General features: G+C 37.9%; 1 protein-coding gene across 1 annotated transcript in view; it reads left to right on the forward strand.

Moving 5' to 3' along the window:
- Positions 1-11,389: 11,389 nt before the first annotated feature.
- Positions 11,390-13,660, forward strand: part of TDO2 (tryptophan 2,3-dioxygenase) — a 17,695-nt gene continuing 15,424 nt past the window's right edge. Inside the window, exons 1-3 of the mRNA XM_008685532.1 lie at positions 11,390-11,424; positions 11,647-11,752; positions 13,074-13,164. Of these exons, the coding sequence (XP_008683754.1) occupies positions 11,390-11,424; positions 11,647-11,752; positions 13,074-13,164 (232 nt within the window). The remainder of the gene's footprint in view (positions 11,425-11,646; positions 11,753-13,073; positions 13,165-13,660) is intronic.

A 13,660-nucleotide genomic window follows, 5' to 3' on the forward strand; every position in this document is an offset into this window, starting at 1 on the left:
TAGATTGTGGTGACTGAACACTTTTGCTTGAAATAAGCCACAATTCTTTCAAGTCGGAACGATAATTTACTTAAAAAAAAAAAAAACAAGTTTAGAGTTGCCATTATTTTTCCGTTTGTTTTTGAGAATTCCTTCCTCTTATATTTTGTGATTCTCCTACTTGTTATTATTATAGTTCATTAGGCTGGTTATACTTTGTCAATGAACTTGGATAAATATCAAGATAACAAAGTCATTTAGGTGACAAAGTTACTTTATTATTGGAAGGCAACATAACAGAATAGAAAGAGCCATAGTGTCTGGAATTGACTGTGTCTCCCCCAAATTCATATGTTGAAATCCTAACCTCCAAAGTGATGATATTAGGACTTGGGCCTTCAGGAGGCTATCAGGTCAAAGGGCAGAGCTTCCAGAATGGGATTAGTCCTCTATTAAGGAGATCCAACAAAGCTCCCACGTCCCTTTTGCCATGTGAGGATCAATGAGGAAGCGGGCTCTCACCAGACACTATCTGCCAACTCAATGCTCTCGGAATTCTTAGGCTCCAGACTTACGAGAAATAAATGTTTATTGTGTATAAGCTACCCATTTATAGTATTTTTGTTATAGCAGCCTGAGTGGACTGAATCGGTTTTTGAAACCAGGCTTGATATTTGAATGCAGACTCTACCATTTTCTGACTGTGTAACCATGAGAGGTCACTCAAATTTTCTAAGGTAACTTTTCAGGGTCTGTATAATCAGTACAGTGATGTCTCATAAAGTTGTCACAAGAATTAAATGATATAATGTGTCTGCTATGTGGTAAACTCAATGCGTGTTAGCAATTATTGTTCTGAATTAGTCCATATTGTCAATTAGGAACGACTTGCACAAGTTTTTTGTTGTTGTTCTTAAAAGATTGACAATAATTATAATTACAAGTATATTCCTAATTTTTACACAGAGAGATATTACACCTATTTCAGTCCTCAAAGTCATTTTCAGTCTATAGATTTTTATTTGTCTTTTAGTATCATTAAAAAAACCTTCTATAATCGAATCAATCATGTAATATCATTAAATCAAAAGCACAAAACTTCATAGTGTCTGCCATGAGTAAGAAAAGTTATTGTGCTCTCTGGAAGATATAAAGCCTGTTTTTTTTTTTTTTTTTTTTTTTAAGGTTTTATTTATTCGTTTGAGAGAGAAGGCATGAGGGGGGGTTAGGGGTGGGGGGAGGAAGAGCAGAGGCAGAGGGACAAGTAGACTCTCCCCTGAGCATGCAGGGGTGGGGGGCGGGGCTCCATTCCAGGATCCGGAGATCAGGACCTCAGCTCAAGTCGGATGATCAACCAACCAACTGAGCCGCCTAGGTGCCCCATAACGCCTGCTCTTTAGATGCAGAGACAAAGCACACATTTGTCAGATGAGCTTTATAAATAATAGACTTTCTGAAATCATAGGATTTCCATTTCACTATGGGTAGATGGTGCTATGAGAAGGCATCACAGTAAAGGAAGGATTTTAACTGGATCTTCAAGAATTAAAGAAAGCCTTGGGAGATTATCCACTTTTTTTTTTTTTTTGCACCCCAAGGGAGCATCTTAAAAAGTTGTGTTTATTACGTGCTGTAGCAAAGGACACGGCACACAATGAACTCGAGTTCCCTCTCCGCTATCATGAGAGACTCCTACTTCTCCAGTGAAAACTCCAGCTCCACTTTTTACTCCTGTCTCCTGGATAACACTTACCACACCAGTCACCAATCACTTGTAAAATCCCAGTGCTTCGCCTGGTATTTCATTTATTTTACCCCTTTTGATACAGAACAAGGTAAGTTCACTAGTTGACATGTCAAGATTTCGATGAGAAGAACAAAATATTTAGGATTTTTCAGTACCGGATTTTCCAAATTTTGTTCCATTAGAATACTAGATCTTTGATAAATTTCTGGGGATTTTTAAAGCGGAATCACCTAAATTTGTGATTTATCATGTATTTTGGCAATTTTAAAGGTTTTAAGAAGAATTGCAGGACATGAACCTGCTTATGCACAACCGCGTTTGATGACAGAAAACTTTGTTTCTATTATTCCTATGAAATCAATGAGAGAAGTTGATGAGCTAACCCTGCAGTGTACTAATAAACCTTCTTAGGCAATTCAGTTACATCACAATCCTCAGCAGACTATCTGTCATTGAGATTAGTGACACCCATCCAATGCTTTCATTCATAGTGCAGGTACTCTCCTTATAATAGAACAAAAGAAATTTCTCTTTGTCTCATTACTAGGACTGTTTCTGGATTCCCTGAATAATTAATTTATCTTTATTTTAATAAGACTGTTAAGTCAAGACTTACATAACTTCCTTCTTATTGGCCGCTAGAAAACTTGAAGCCAAATTTTGGCCCATCTCTGAAATCCGTCTAAATTCTTACAGCTTGCATTATAATAATCTCATTCCTGGCTTAATCATATCTTCTTACCTTTGTTTTCCTTTTGATCTGTTTTCTCTATCTGCCTAGTCTTAGCTGCGTTTTTTTTTTTCTCTTTTTTTCATGTTCCTCGAATGTATATTATAAATTGCCTTAAATGTTTGTTTTTTTTTTTCCTTTTGGAACAAGAGGGGTACAAACAAATACATAACTACATTTTACCAACTACCAAGTTTTGTTTTCACTTGTTGTTCATTTGTTTGGTGGGAGCAGGGAAGAACAATTGTTTTTAAAAACAGATTCACACGATAATTTACCTCCAATGTCTGGAGTGGAATGGATCATTGGAAAAAAACTTCAACGAATGACATCTTTGCTATTCTTTTATCTTTTAAATTCTTCTGAAAATAGCATATCAAAGGTTGAGGTTTTATATATTGAAAATCAGTCACTCATTCCCATTAAACAGAATAGTTTTGCATTATTTAGTTTCAGAATTTTAGCTGACACTCTTGCCCATGCTCATGGCAAGAATATTCAGGAGCAATAGGTCAGGGCTAATGAGAAGTCTGTCTTCACCCTCCCAGCCTTGAGGATGCTTTCTATGTAGGCAGGGGAAAACTCTGGTTATACTTCCCCTATAAGAAGAGGAGCTGTGCATTTATTTTTATATTCAAGCCATCACCCATTACCCAGTATGTTTGTAACTGTCTGAGCAAATAAGATAAGAATGCAGGTGATTTTAATAGGTATCTGACTTTTTCACACTAAGCAAAACCTGGATGTGATCACCATGTTCTGCTGGAACAGATATTTCACAATTGTATGAATAGACAAAAGTACTGGCAGAATTAAGTGTCACGTGCCCCTGTCATTGTCGGCAAGCAGAACTCAGACCTGCAGCAAAACAAGGGTAAACAGTCACACTGTGGCCAACTCTTGGTTTGGGCTCAGGTCATGAACTCAGGGTCATGGGATCAAGCCCTGTGTCAGGCTCCACGCTCAGAGGGGAGTCTGCTTGAGGATTCTCTCCCTTTCCCTCTGCCTCTCCCCAAGCTCACTCTCTCTCTCTTTAAAATAAATAAATAAATCTTTTTTTAAAAAAGATGTTATCTATTTATTTGACAGAGAGGGAGATAGCCAGCGAGAGAGGGAACACAAGCAGGAGGAGTGGGAGAGGAAGAAGCAGGCTCCCAGAGGAGGAGCCTGATGTGGGGCTCGATCCCAGAACGCCAGGATCACGCCCTGAGCCGAAGGCAGACGCTTAAGGACTGTGCCACCCAGGCGCCAAATAAAAAAATAAAATAAAATACCTAGGACATTATGAAATAAAACAAAATATTACATAGAAAATACTCAGTACTTGTTTCTATATCAGAGATAAAAGTCTCTGGGTATCCTATTGATGTTTTATTTTATTAACTTTGGATATGTTTCTTCCAATTTGGCTGTTTAAATAAACCCAAACCCTGAAGCCATTTCGGAACTAGTGAGACTTATTCTTTTGTAAATGCCTTACTTCCTGGAGAAACTAGTAAACTTGTCACATAGGTCAGATTCTGGATATTGCAATTTTGTTACATCATTACACAAAAGTCTAAATCAAAGTCAAATTAACAAATCATAACCGTAAAAAAATGGTTTCCCTATTGTGTAAGATAATCAAAGGTATTCCTAGATTTTATAGCAATGCAAAACATGGGGCTTGATCCTTGATAAAGAGGAGAATCAGTAAAGTATATAAAAAGGAAAAACTCAGTCTTCTAGCAGTTGTGTATCCTTTACTTTTACACAGAACACTTTACTTTTGGTCACCAAATGTGTGGAGGTTTTTCTCCCTCCAAGCAAATCTCTCTCTCTCTGCCCCTAGATATTACAACCAGTGAAGACTTTAAAATTCCACTTGGCCATCAGGTGAGAGCAGGACAAGAGGTGGGCAGCAAATTAAACTGCAGATCAAGCACACGGGAGGACGGTGAGCCTGTGGCCACTTATGTGTCCACCAGACAACAGCTACAGGAAAGAGAAGTGGCCCTCACAGGCAGCGTCTCTGCCTCACAGTAACAGGGCACAGAGGCCACCCTGAGCTCCCAACTAAAAACATGAGAGAGACAAGAAGAAACGGCATTTAAAAGGAAGGAAAAAGAAAGCTGGACACCAGCTGGCTCTCCTAAAATGTGACTCAATTCAACACTATCTACCTGGAGATAGAGTCAGACCCTTGTTAGGGTTAGTTTAGGGGCTCAGTCCCACAAAACTGCCTTGACCCCACTTCAGTGCCAGTCACAAGTGGTAGGTCCCCAGGTTACCCACAACTTCTGTCCAGTTTGGCTCCAAATAGGAGGTTCCCATGATCCCCTCCTCAGGTTCAATTAATTTACTAGAGTGGCTCAAAGAAGTAAGGGAATTATTTATTAAGGTTGACTAGTTTATTAAAGGACATGATAAAGGACACAGACGAGCCCGCAGATGAAAAGGTACATGAGGCAAGATATTTGGGGAAGAGTGCAAAGCTTCTATGCCCTCTCTGAGTGTGTCACTCTCCCCACACCACCACTACGTCACCAACCTGGAACCTCTCTTAACCTCACACTACTAGAATTTTTATGGAGACTTTATCACACAGGCATGATCGATCATTAACTCCATTTTCAGCCCTTTTCCCTTCTCAAGAGAATGGGGGGTGGGGTAAAAAATTCCAGGCTTCTAATCATACCTTGTTCTTTCTGGCAACCATCCCTCGTTCAGGAACCACCGAGAAGCTCACCCGGATTGGCCCCGATAGGACAAAAAACTCTCATCTCACCCAGGAAATTGTAAAGATTTCAGGAGTTGCATCAGAAACTAGGGTCAAAGACCAAATACTAGAACCAAAAATGTTCCTAATGCTCTTATCGTTTAGGGAATTACAAGGGCTTCAGGAAATCTGTGCCAGAACTGGGGACAGAGACCAATATATATTTTCTATTATGTCACGGTATGTTATCAAAGCCTAACAGGTGGGAATTACAAGGCAGGGTATGTGGGAGAAAGAGCAAATCCTTCAGAGTGAGAGTCCTCTGTTTATATTCTGGCTCCAACCATTCAGCATCTGTGGTCTCAGTCCTCACAGCACCAAACCCGCGAATCTATGGAACCACCCTAGCCTAATGCCTGGCATATAGTCGATGTTACAAAACCACAGTTCTTTTCTTTTTCTCTTTATTGAATTTTCTCCATCCATTTGTGCAAATCGTTTCACAAATATTGGCCAATTATTTGAGAATGATCAATTTAATCTCAGACTCATGAGAATTAAAAATGCACAGAAGATCATTAACTGCACCTGAACAACTTTTACTGAGAAGGTGCTTAGCAAATTGTTGACTCGCTGACCTGCCTTGGTACACAGATTAAGTATAACTATACAACACACGAGGCCTGAAGCTTCACAATTTTAAAACAAACTCATTGACTGCCTCCATTGGTTATCCATGGTTTTCCTTCTCATGTTTCCCCGTATTGTCAATAAGCTACTTCTCTGCTTGACATCTGGACTTTTAAATTCATCTTTGACTCTGCTGACAAAGGGGGATGAAGAGATGAGATTTCAGTTTTCTTGAGAAAAAGTGTTGTTGAACCACTGAAGAGAAGGTAATTACATCATCTAGGGTACATTCGAAAGAGGAAGTGATAGTTGAAATGTCTTTTAGGGGCGCCTGGGTAGCGCAGTCGTTAAGTGTCTGCCTTCGGCTCAGGGCGTGATCCCGGCGTTCTGGGATCGAGCCCCACATCGGGCTCCTCTGCTGGGAGCCTGCTTCTTCCTCTCCCGCTCCCCCTGCTTGTGTTCCCTTTCTCACTGGCTGTCTCTCTCTGTCAAATAAATAAATAAAATCTTTAAAAAAAAATGAAATGTCTTTTAAAGAATGAGTAAGAGTTCAGTAGGTAAAGGGACAGGGAGATTACTCTAAGTAAGGAGAATTTAAAAGATTCCAGAGCTTAATATCTATGCTTTGGATTTATTATAAGACGTTTGGGTGGGAAGTGATGGGGAATGAAATCTGAAAATTACACAGTCTAAGAGCGTGAAGTCTTGGGTTCTCTGCTAATAAATTAAGGCCTTATGCATATTTTGTTGAATATTTAAAGATACAAGTTTATTCCAGCAGCATCAGAATTTGCATCCCTCTTCTTTTTCAAAGAACAGACTTGTCTATTTGAGCATTTTGCAAATTTTCCAGACTCAAGACTCCTTTTAATAGTATTTTTATGTGTAATATTAAATATTACTTTAATGACAATAAGATGAACCATATGAAATTGCTGATATCAACCATTTGGACTTATAAAAGCAATAATTTCAGATGATTTATACTGTATTATGACTACAGTACTTAAGCTTTTTCAGCATTTCATTGATCTTATTTGGTCGATTGATTATAAAATATGTTCTTAATGCTTTCAAAACTTACTTATGAAGATTATATCATAGTTTGTTTCTGTACAAATCATACGAAACAGATAATGTTAAAATCATTTCTCATTTATAAATAGTACATTCATCTAAAAAAATTCTATTAAATTTGATAATGAAAAACATTAATTTTGTGACAAATTTGAAATGACAATATATCAAATTTGACCTGGGGGCAAGAATAAATGTTAAAGTGTCGATTGGAGTTTTACAACACATTACATCATCAATAGTGGACAAAAGCAGTTTTTATAACCTCGTGTTTGAAACTGCTACAATTTACATTTGAAATATCAATGGAATAATTTTTCTAATGTCCATGGTTTTTAAGAAGTAAAGAAAATAAGGAAATAAAAAACGAGTTTATCTGTAAGCATTTTTCCACAAATATCACATTCCACAGTCCAGGATAACAAAAAGTTCATCTGGTTCCTGGTTCTTTTCTGATACTTTTGCTGTGTGAGATACACAGTTTCCTTACCTACACAATGGCTTAAAGCCACCTTACATAAACACATGTCCCAATGTATTTTTTCCCCCTTGGAAACTAGTCATCTTAAATCCACACAAGGTAAAGAAATAATCTCCTAATTGACCCATAATTAGCATCACAAGTACCCCTTCCCTTGAAATCAGTGCCCTAATAGTTTCTTGTCTGCCTTTTCTTGGGTCTGTCATAATAATAACTAAGCAAATGTTACTACGGATGGCGATACCCCAATTTATCAGATCGACTTTGAAAAACTTGTACTGTATAACTGAATTTAAATTCCAGTGAAGGGATTTAATTCTCTTCAGACTGCCATCTTTGAGAATCAAACAAAACATTAATGACAACAACAAAATGATATCAACAAGTGACTACTTTATACAACAAATGGTAATTCACTATATCAACCAAATGAATGGCTTCTTGAATGGCTGCTATGTTCACAGAACCTTCTTTGCTGAGAAATGAAAAATATTTTGAAAAACACAAAAGTAACTATTCAGTTCCTAACTGTATTAGATCTCATAATGGATAAGAGATGTATATATTAGTTTGGCTTTCTCCAAAGCAGAACATGAGACAAGGACTTGAGCAGAGGGAACTTACTTGGGAGACATTCTGGGAGTAATAGTGAGAGTGCAGGGAGTGTGAGACAGGAATAAAAAGAAGAAAAGCCAAAGGATTCATTAGTGAGGTCAATGATATGAATAACTGGGATTCCTCCAGGATATTTGAAGAAGGGTGCAGAGTGCCTTCAAAACTATGTTCTGAAGAATACCATGCTGGAGCATTTATCCATGAGAACTCCCTTCTTGGCTTAGTGTTTCTGTTTCTACCACATCTAACTGTTGACTAAGAAAAATGTGAACAGTTGGGTTACGGGGCAGGGGTGGAAGTTGAAGGAATTCTGAGGTTTGAGGGTTAAAGAAAATGTAACATTCTATAACTGGTTACATGTAGCCTTTTTTTTTTTTTTTTAAATCAATGCTGTGATGGTTGAAGGAATAAAGAAAATTTCTATTCACTTTCTAAATTGAGCCCAACACCTGATCCTGCTAATTCTTGTCTTTGTTTCATTTTCCAGGCTCACTTCTCTATATCCTAATCTTAAAAATCACAAGGAAGAACCAGAGATGTCAGTTTTGTTTTTAGTAGTCTTCATTTATTTTTTTAAATTCTTTTATGACATATATAAAAAAGTCTTTTTTTCTTTTTTTCTTTCTTTTTTTTTTTTTAGAGGGGGAGAGACAGGTGCGGGGGAGGGAGGGGAAGAGACAGAGTCTTAAGCAGGCTATATGGAGCCGAATGAAGGGCTCAATCTCACAACCCTGAGATCACGACCTGAGCGGAAATCAAGAGTTGGATACTTAACCGACTGAGCCACTCAGGGAGCTCCTCAGGTTTTTATTATTTTTACTTCTAAAACAGATTAGATGGTTCCTAGGCTCAGAATTGGTCATGATGTGTGTCTTCCAAGCAGGTTTATCAGTCAATAATATTGACTGATATTCCTTCTATAATTAGCATATTCCTTCTATAATTAGCATATTCTTTCTATAATCAATGTTTACACAGAATTAAATGCATATGGATATACAATGAGTTTAGAACTTACCACAAATCGTTGCCTTGTACCCATATGTTCGCCTCTATTTACCTGCTATGATGCCTGAGGCTCTCATCCTTATATTTGATTCTTTGAATGAAAGTGTATTTGTAGGAGGTTTGTGTAATATATCTGTACATAAAATATCTTGGGGGCAGCAAACACTATATTGGTTACACATGTTTTTCATCTGATCATGAAGGAACAATTTTTCAATCTGAAGTAAACATCACATTGAGAAATTGATTTCCAAGTGGCAAGATCTAAGTGTTGGCAAGATGCCAACCATATATTTATGTATTTATAATCAGTCATAAATCTTATAATACTTTCAATTGCAAAAATTAGTGGAAATATATGTATTGCCATTGCTGTTATAGTTACTGTCTTGGCTGAAGGCAGCAAGCTTTTTTTAGATTAATTTATAATTTCTCTAATGCACTAAATTTAAATCTTTGAATAATCAGTTCCTGTGGTGCTAAGGTTAACCACTGAATTGAAGTGGAATCCAAGTGGAATCCTATTTCAAAGAAGAGGAAGAAGAAGAAGAAGAAGAAGAAGAAGAAGAAGAAGAAGCAGCAGCAGCAGCAGCAGCAGCAGCAGGGGAGGGGAGGGGGAGGAGGAGGGGAGGGGAGGAAGAGGAAGAAGGAGAAGGAAAGAGAAGAAAATTGTGTTGCTTTGAAAATACCAAATTTTTCTAATTTGTAGTGAAAAGAACATTTCCTCATTTCTTTCACTAGTATGCTCACCAATAAGGGAAGAACACTTCTCAGCCCCAAAGGCTTGAAGACAGTAGAATCAATTATTTAGCTGTATTCCTTGCAAACACATACCTAGCTGAACAACCATGGAGGAGTTATTAAACATTTTCAGCTCCCAAACACCATGGGCCAAGGAGACTCTACCTCTCCCACAAAATGCCCTACCCACAGTGTGAGCAAGGCCAGAGTCACAGGAGAATATGAGGGGTCCAGGGTATGGTTTTGATGATCTCCTAGTCCTCTTGCAGCACGGCACTTTCATGAGGTCTAGCTTTCTGTAAAACTTCAGTAAACATGGTCATTTAATAAAAATCATAAAATCAGAAGTTTAGAATGGATCAGGATCTTCAAAATTATGATCAGTTTTGAACACTTTCATTTCTTTCTGAGAGGTAGTTGATACTTAGAGAAGTTAAATCACTTTTCTCCATAGCACACAGTTCCTTGGTGGCAGAGCCAAGACTAGAAATGAAGTCTCTGACACCTGATTACTTTGATACGTTAGACATTAATTGACCATTAGAGAGGATTAAATACATGGGAAATGCTGGTTGTAGGTAAGGGTAGAGGGTAGGCCTTAGTATGTAGCAGTGCTGTACCAAGGACAGGGTGATGGGGCGCTTGGGTGGCTCAGCCGTTAAAGCGTCTGCTTTGGCTCAGGTCATGATCCCAGGGTCCTGGGATCAAGCCCCACCTGGACTCCCTGCTCAGCAGGAAGCCTGCTTCTCCCTCTCCCACTCCCCCTGCTGGCGTTCCCTCTCTCGTTGTGTCTCTCTCTGTCCAATAAATAAATAAAATCTTAAAAAAAAAAAAAAAGGACAGGGTGAGGTACCCGCAGGTACCAAGCAGGGAGCTCCTGCCTTGCCTCAGGAGTTTTCAAAGCCACAGTTTAGAACTGAGACCAATAAATAATGTGTTCTAGGAAAAAATCTTTTATCACTGACATCGTTTGGAATTGTGGGCCCTCTATTGTGGTTCTTACATTACCTATAAAGTACCCCAGTGGAGATGACTCCCACGGTCCTATAATTGCCGTGCTACAGGGCAACAGTAGACTAGTAATGTCCGTGTAAGTCGCACTACAGTACAACCACCCAACTGCTGATAATTATCAGATGAGATTTGGGTCAGAAGAACAGTAAAAATGAGATAGAAATGAGGTTTGAGCATGTAGCCTGTCTCTGTCACACCCCAGTTCAGCTTTTGGCTTGGCAGTTACAAGAATATCCAAATCTGAGAGTGAGAGAACAAATATTTGTTCTTTTACAAGCTCATTATGTTATATATCCTAACACTATGCCAAGTGTGTCCTTGGAATAGAATCATTAAATGTCATTTTTAAAATTTGAACTCCATTGATTTATTTAGTGTTTGTTATTTTGGATATAAAAGCAGAACTTAGTCAAATGATTTGGTCTGGCAGAATACTCACTTTTTTAGCAAACAAACTGTCCCCAACACAGATCCTCTCCAAAGTTTACAGAGTTCAGCTTCTGTACCAATTGAAATGAGAGCCTATCTAAGAGCACACAGAGAGGGCTGATTGGCTGGTGCAGCGGGAGCAGGGTCTATAAAAGACAGCTGGAGAACATCTGGGAAGGTCAATGATCTCGTCCGTCCACAGTCAAACCTCAGCGCTTCGCAGACTGGTGCGGTCTCACCATGAGCGGGTGCCCATTTTTAGGAAACAACTTTGGGTGAGTATTTACCTCTATTTGAAGGATGGTCAGGCTCTTAGAAATGCCAAGTAAGATCACTTCAATTTCTGAGTTTCGAAAGCATTCACAATTGCCGTTCTTCTTCTCTTGTTAAAAATCTCCTTGAAAATCAGTTAGTGAGAGAATTTTGATCACTCTTATTATTAGTTGTCATGCTTTCTCAAGATTGCCTGTTTTTCTCCTCCCTTATTGCATCTGTAGATGTGCTTTTAAAAAATTATCCATAGAAGGCAATGATGAAGACAAATCACAAACCGGTGTGAATAGAGCCAGCAAAGGAGGACTTATCTACGGCAACTACCTGCATGTGAGTTGTAGAGTGCTTACAGTGCTTGGTTTCCATGGGTAGCTGCTAAATTCTGTGATGTGACATTTTCATGAATTGAGGTTTTTGTTTGGTTTGGTTTGGTTTGGTTTACTCAGTCACCAAAAAGTTTTCCAGACATAAAGACGCAGATGTATGCTTTTTCAACTTTTGTATCACAATTCAGGAGACTCCTAGACTCCTAGGCGAAAATTCACCTCTCTGACAGAGGGACGGTACAAGCAGAGTGCAGAATCTTGAGCTGAAGAGTGTAAATGATAAGATAAAGTAGATAACTGGCAGATATTGCACAACTTGTGTAAATAGCACATGGTCTCTATATCCCAGCCTAGATCATTGCAAATGGACCCAGAAAATATGTGTTTTTTAAATCCCTTGTCGTAAAGTAGAAATGTTGAAGACACATGTTTTCTTGAAACCATTAGTAAATGAAAAAGGAATATTACAAATGCAGTATTTGGAGATAATAAATATGGCCTGGTTGTCTTCTATAGTTTTTAAGAAGTGAAATGTTTAGAGCCGTTGACGTGTTCATGGATGGGTGTCTAGGGGTGAGCTGATAAAGAATGTTAAGATCTTCTTGGAATAGGCTCTTTGAGGAATAAAAGAGTAGAAGATAAACAGTGAGCTAAGTAAGTCACCAAGCTTTTATCATACTCCTCTCAAGAGTACAGAAGGGATATGACTTCTCATTGAGTGCAATAGTACTTGTTATTATAGCATCCTACCCAATATAAGTTCTTCTGAAAAGATAATGATGATAAAAATCATAAATTCAACTCATTCTTTATGATTAAGACTCATGCATTACTTAAAAGGCAATAGATTGCTTCTGGAGAATTTGGGAATTTGGGGATTTTTTTTTCAGTATTGTATTCTACTTCTTATTAAAATTGATAAAAAACAAGTTTTACAACTTCAAAATTAATCCTTCTTTTTAAAAATCTTTTTTTAGCTTTATTGAAGTATAATGGATGTATAACATTGTGTTAATTTAAGGTATATGTTAATTTGACACACTTATATATTGCAAAATGATGACCACCATAACATTAGCTAACATCTGCATTGTATCACATAATTACCATTTCTTTTTTGTGGTGAGGACATTTAAGACCTAGTCTCTTAGCAACTTTCAAGAATATAATAGAATTCATTAACTATAATCACTATGCTATACATTAGATCCCCATTACTTATCCATCTTATAACTGGAAGTTTATAAAAAATTAGTCTTTCTTTTCTTTCTTTCTTTCTTTCTTTCTTTCTTTCTTTCTTTCTTTCTTTTTCTTTTTGTTTCAAGTTGGAAAAGGTTTTGAATGCACAGGAACTTCAAAGTGAAATAAAAGGAAATAAAATCCATGATGAACATCTTTTTATCATAACTCATCAAGGTAAGTTGCACAGAAGATTGGGTAGAAACTATTTCACAGGCATTTCCCAACAATAATGAGGAAAGCTACAATTTTTGTAACTATAAAATGGTGAAAGATCAAGAAATCACCTCCCTTAGAAATGCTTGAGAATATTTTGTTGCCAGATAAATTCTCATAAGGCATCCCTCAAGAATTTATAACAGTCTTCATTATGTTACTTCACTGCTAACTGGATCAGGTAGGACTTTAGCTCTTTCTTAAATCCAGGGGAACTTTCTATCTCTTGGAATTCACAAAGAATTGGCAAGATAAGCTGTTATTGTTTTTCAAGTTGGAACTTTAAAAAACTATTTTTAAGGGATGCCTGGGTGGCTCAGTTGGTTGAGCGACCAACTCTTGATTTCAGCTTAGGTCATGATCTCAGGGGTGTGGAATCAAGCCCCACATCGGGCTACTCACTGGGTGGGCAGTCTGCTGGAGATTCTCTCTTTCCCCCTTTCTCTGCCCCCCCCCC

Source organism: Ursus maritimus, unplaced genomic scaffold (genome assembly GCF_017311325.1).
Source record: "Ursus maritimus isolate PB19 unplaced genomic scaffold, ASM1731132v1 scaffold_11, whole genome shotgun sequence".
Lineage (NCBI taxonomy): Eukaryota > Metazoa > Chordata > Mammalia > Carnivora > Ursidae > Ursus > Ursus maritimus.